Below are 6,000 nucleotides of genomic sequence, written 5' to 3'. Positions count from 1 at the left end.
GGGGTAATCCGTTATCGAAAAATCCAACATTCCTGGTGATTTTCACAGTTTCGCAGAATTCTTCCTGGTATATATATCATATCTATGAATTATACATTGGTTGTTTAGACAATGGCTATTTAGATCGTTCACCGAGTTGCAGAATGAGTTTTGTATTCCACAGTATGGGTTGTTTCAAAAATTTGCATTTGCGGGTTTATTTTAACATTAGATAACATGAGACCTCTTCCTCCTCAATTCCCGCTATTTTATTTAATTTGATCGAGTCATTTCATATCTACATCCAACGTTTTCCTCCTTAACTGAGGATCAAATATTTAAGTGAGTCAATAAATTGTCTCATTGGCTTGCCCGAGATGTGGATCAGGAACTATTTTTGGACTCTCTCATAATAGGAGTTCAAGTCTCTATGATGTGTAACCCTGATTCAGATTCTCAGCGGGGATGCTCTTGATGTGGAGGGACTTCCCTAGATTTGTTTCATATGTTTGCCGCATGCCCTTTAAAATCATACTGTTAAAAGGGAGTGCTCCATAACATATCTATTGATGGAGACCCCCCAAATGCATTAAGATCCTGAATTAATTATGTTGGGAATAGCCCATGATCTTCTAGATCTCTTCATTTTTCTGGCAGTTCTGGTGACCCGTCTGAATATTACATAGCACTGGTGGGAGGTTAATATGCTGGAAGTCTACTGCTGGGTTCAAGAAGTGCTAGATATTTTTGTCTTTGAAAAACGGACACATACACTACATAGCATTTGTAGATTTCAGCACCTATGATTGAAATTCAACAAGGAGGCATTTATTAATGAATTAAAAGACCTGAATGTTGGGCTTATGTCTGTAACAAGTTTGGTGAGCATAACGACGTACAGAGTCTTGCATATGATACTTTACTATGTTGCCTTATTTTTTATGTAACATCTTTTATTTATTAGATGCATATGTGTACATTAATCTGTGCTTCCCAACAAAAATAACATAAAAAATGTTGGGGCTCTCATGCTTATTTGAAAAATTATTCCCATTTGAGGTCAGGGACTGGAGACCGAGATCACCTGAGACTTGGATGAGACATTTGGCATGTTGTACTTGCCTAGGAACGAGGCCAAAAGGACTTAAGAGCGCTGTTGCACTCCGTCCATGCTTTCCACAAATTGAGTGAGGGGCTGTGATATTCTTTCCTGCTGCTGCAACCAAAGTGACAGGAAGGCAGGGGAATCGGGAGGCTGGATGGCTTCTTAACAATACCACACATCTTGCAGGAGTGATGGCAAGGGTAGCCAGGAAAGCAGAGACATCTGCACTTTCCAACACGGTTGTCTTTGAATCTGGCTGGTTTCAAAAACAAGAAACAAAGCAAAAGAACCCCTTTTCTGGCCTAACCGGCCACATCAAAGGCATTTTTGAATGAAGGCCTAGCCTCAGTACAGAGGAAAACCTCATAAGCCCATGCAGGACTGAACACTTTTATATCATCTGCTGGTGCAGAACGAAGAGCAGGGATATGACAGGAGTTGATGTGGAAGCAGTTACCCCCCTGCAAATCTTCACATCTTTTTTTTTTACTGAAAAGAGTCACCCTGAGTCTTTAAGGCCCAAATATCAGTGACCCGGGGTAAGTTTATGCTGTATTGTATTGTAAAAGCTCCTGCTGTTGACTTTTTTAGATACCTTATGAGTGCAAAGACTCATTGAAGTATTGGGTCCTCTGGGTTTTGTAGGCTAGGTTTTCAATGAAGTAATTTTTAATTTTTGGTGCTATTAGAATGTCAAAGCCTGCAGGGTTGGCTTTTTAAAAGGTGAAAGATTTCATATGTGCATATTTGTCATAAATTCTGGACACTAGTATAGGTAGGTCAGATATAAGGGTCCTGTCTGCATTTAGTGTGTTCTTTGGCTACTGCAAACTTTCCTTAGCACACACTCCTTGCAGATTTTGACTCACTCGAGAAGGTATTCCCATTGATTTTTCTTCCTCCCATTTTGTACTTATTCGAAATGTTGTGCGTAGTGTTTAGTTTTGTTTGCATTACGTACTTTTCCTTTTTAAAGATAAAGCACTGTTTGGACATTGATTTATTGAATGCTATTTGTTACATTGATGAGTCCTGACTCTCTAGCCCACAGCACCTTCCTAAGTAAGCCTTTGACTGTTGTGTCTTACTGCCCCGAGAGTCAAGTGTTAATAGGAGTACTTGATTCCAAGTTTGGGGTCTGCAGTACCAAGGCCAAGGACACCAAAAGCAAAAAATGCAGTTATCACAGTTGAAGTCAGGTAACCTTTAAATGACCTGCGATCTTCCAACATGGATTTCTCACAGTGCTCTGCAGCTGGGATCAGCCTCCGGGTGCAAGGAGATATTTATTTGTATTGCATTCATGTAGCGCTTCAAACTGCCATTGAGGGTCCAGAACACTATGCCCTGCAGGTAGCACACACCTCTGTGGGTTGTGCTCCTCTGGGAGGTGTGAGCTGGTACTGTGGCATTTGTGGGAAGTCCTTTAGTATGTTGCGTTACCATGAGAGCGGTCCTCTTCTCATGTCGTATGTCCATGAACTCTTGCATGTAGCAGAGTGATGAGAACTAAGGGCAGTAGTGGCTCGTGGTGTTAAAGGGGGCGGGACTGGTTGCGCGGGGAGTAGGAGGGTGTTGGGGAGAAAATATGAATAAAAATAATAATAATAATAAAATACTTAAATGAACTTATCTGAAAACCGCATGCGCAGTGCAGCGTCACGCTCCGCTGCTGGCTGCAGGCAGGCACAGGATCCCAGCCTGCCCTGTGGCCAATCCTGACGCTGTTCAAAGCAACTTCAGGATTGGCTGGGAGCGCCCAGGCTCTCTCCAGCCCAGCAACTATGTTGCTAGGCTGGAGAGAGCCCTCTGCGCATGTATGTTTGGCCGGCCCGAGACAGCCGGCCAAACACATATGTGCTCTGAAGGGGGAGTGCTCAGTCCTCACCCCTTGGACCCGCCCCTTTACACAGTTTCTTATTGTTTCCTTATAAAGGTTTGCAGCTGTCGCTGCTGGTGGTGGGGGGGGGGTGGGGGGGCGCTCCTCAGTCCTCATGGAGGAGCCTCCCCTGACTAAGGGGCTGATTAAGAGTTTGGCAAATGAGTTACCCCATTACAGACATGACGAATAGCCTGTCCATATAATTATCAGTGCCATGGGTTATAATGACTTGCAACCCATCTGCCGAACTCTACATAAGGCCATAGGTCACTGAAATATTTCCCTAGGATATAGGGGCTCATCATGTTAAGAGCCTAGTTTTTGAAGGATGTGTAAGATCAGACAGTACAGCTGGAGCATAGTCTTACTTTCCTAATATTGAGTCACTGCATGCAATGAAACGTTCCGGTTTTTCAGTGCGTGCCACAACGCCATTATCCCGGATGCTGCGACCAATCACATATTATGCCATTGAAAACCCACACTGAAACCAGACTGATTCGTTAAAAAGTAGACTACCCTGGAGGCTTCCCTGTGACCCAGCCCCTCGTCCAGACAAAGGAGGAAGTGAAACGATGATATTTCAGAGTCTCCAAAGGCAAGAGGGTAGAAACACAATCCAGTTGTTCCTCGGCGGACGGACTTTTGTTGTGCCACCTCCCTTTCTGCAGCATTACCTACCGGCGGACCTATATTCCCAGGCTGCAGTTTTCAGTGACCCTGAGCTGACTGGTCCTTACGAGTCAACCTCCAGCGCGGGCTGGAAGCTCCAACGAGCATGGGCTATTCTCGACAACAGTTCCAGGCTCTTTTTTGGAAGAACTGGCTGTGCCGTGTCAGGCAACCGGTGAGTTTTTTTTTTTTTTTTACAAATGCTTCGAAATGTGTTTTTGTTGCTGCTCTTTGTTAAAGGTTGATAGGATACGCTGACTGTCTTTGCTATTTTTGCCTCAGTGAACACATTATTAAGAGCTGGCTGAGCACGGGTTTGCTTGCTGTGTCTCACAGCATATTACTAAATCTGGACGAAATTAATGTTCCGCTTTAACTGTGTAAATGCTGCACTGGCTTTGAGTAGCTGAAAATATATGAAGAAATGCGACGCTTAAGAAAGTAGAGGGACCTACAATGAAACAGCAAGGACTAGACGCTACGTTTGTGTCTCCTGCAGATAACTGGTAACCTGATGTTTTACAAAATATGTTTTTTTATATTTTGATAGAATATGCACTTTTCATAAGTGGAGCATTTTGCAATTTATACTAGGCACCAAGCGTGATCACCAAGCAAGATATTTTATGTTCTGTCGAAATTAAATACCTGCCCAATTTGTTTGGATGTGGAAAAATACGCTGACAATATGTTGTAGGCTTCCACAGGTACCCATTAGCATTTCTATACAATTACTTTAAAATATATTATATTTAATATAGCGGCAATTCAAGCAACATTTGATAGGATCTAGAGCAGTGGTTCCCAACCTGTGGTCCGGGGACCCCTGGGGGTCCGCAAAGCCTCCTCAGGGGGTCCGCGACTGCTCAGAAAATTAAATAATATTAACAGATTAGGTTCCTAGCTTTCAGTAATGACTCAGTGGGGGGTCCCCAGGTTTCAATAATGATTCAGAGGGGGTCCCCGGGTTCCAGTAATTATAAAGTGGGGGTCCACAGAAGTCAAAAGGTTGGGAACCACTGATCTAGAGCTTCAAGTAGTGAAGAGTGGTTGGCTGCTAACGTTGATCTCTCTTTGTTTCTGTACTGTTATACAGTGGGTGAGCTAGGCCCCAAAGGATGCTGTCCAGCAATAAGAACATGCTCAGGAGATGAAAGTGCAGTTACTACTGTTATGTTGTTTCCTTAGGACGTTATTTTTTCTGGACACTATGGACACAATATGGATAGTGTATAAGACAGCGTTACTTAGAGGCAATAAAGTGATATACATTTTAGAGGCAAAGATATGCATGCAGACCACTGGAATGATATATATATATATATATATATATATACATATATATATATATATATATATATCGCCAGTAGGTAGTTATAGTTATAGTTAGGATCATGTTTCCATAGGAAAAGTGTATTATGACTTGCCTATATCTTTGATGCCTTTTGGATAATCGTCACAAAATTTTTCCCAAAAAAGTGTGCCGGTGAATCTTGTTGGGCATGGAAAGTTTCAGGGTGATCCATCAAGCGGGGGCTCGAGAAAAAGGGGTGGTCAAAAAACATGCGTTTCCCATGTTAGTTACCATAGGAGCTTTGAAAACAACTACAACCCAAACCAATTAAACCAGTGAAATTTAGCAGTTTTAGTTACCTCAGCTAACTATAACTTGCGCCCCTGTAATGCACTGCTTATGACCTCACATATTAAATCACTCATGACATGGTCAGTGATATCACTAATGACATCATTCATGACATCTCAAATGACACCTCAAATGACATCTCTGATGACATCATCCACAAACAAAAGCTCAAACATCCACTCATACACCCATACAATTGTATGTCCACACACACAAATACTCACACACTCATTCAAACACCCATAAGACTACTGACAGACACGCATTCACTCACTCACACAGCCACTAACACAACTCACTCACTGTACATTACTAATTCAGCTATTCATACACATACACAGCTAGTCACACAACCACTCACACACTCATATAGGCACTCAGACACCAATTCACACACCTGTAGAACCAGTCACAAAAAACAAATAATATACAAACACAGCCACTAATATACCCATTCACTCACTCATACAAGCAGTCACACAGCCACATACCCCGCTCTCTAGTGACAGACACAGCCACTCACTCTCCGATACAGACTCTTACAAAGTAACTCACCTGTACAAAAACTACCACACCCAGTCACTCACCCATACAATCACTGACACACACAGTCACTCATGCAGACACTAACACACCAACTCACTTACTGAGACCTACTCACACATCTACTTTCTCTCCCATGCAGTCACTTTAACTTATGTATACAGTCAAAAATAC

General features: G+C 42.5%; 1 protein-coding gene across 1 annotated transcript in view; it reads left to right on the top strand.

Moving 5' to 3' along the window:
* The first annotated feature begins 3,502 nt into the window (after positions 1-3,502).
* Positions 3,503-6,000, top strand: part of LOC138260160 (ATP-binding cassette sub-family A member 13-like) — a 298,329-nt gene continuing 295,831 nt past the window's right edge. Inside the window, exon 1 of the mRNA XM_069208388.1 lies at positions 3,503-3,813. Within this exon, the coding sequence (XP_069064489.1) occupies positions 3,745-3,813 (69 nt within the window). The 5' untranslated portion in view covers positions 3,503-3,744. The remainder of the gene's footprint in view (positions 3,814-6,000) is intronic.

The sequence above is a fragment of the Pleurodeles waltl genome, chromosome 2_1 (assembly GCF_031143425.1).
Source record: "Pleurodeles waltl isolate 20211129_DDA chromosome 2_1, aPleWal1.hap1.20221129, whole genome shotgun sequence".
NCBI lineage: Eukaryota > Metazoa > Chordata > Amphibia > Caudata > Salamandridae > Pleurodeles > Pleurodeles waltl.
The sequence above is the reverse complement of the archived record's forward strand: the minus strand, read 5'-3'. Positions and strand labels throughout refer to the sequence as shown.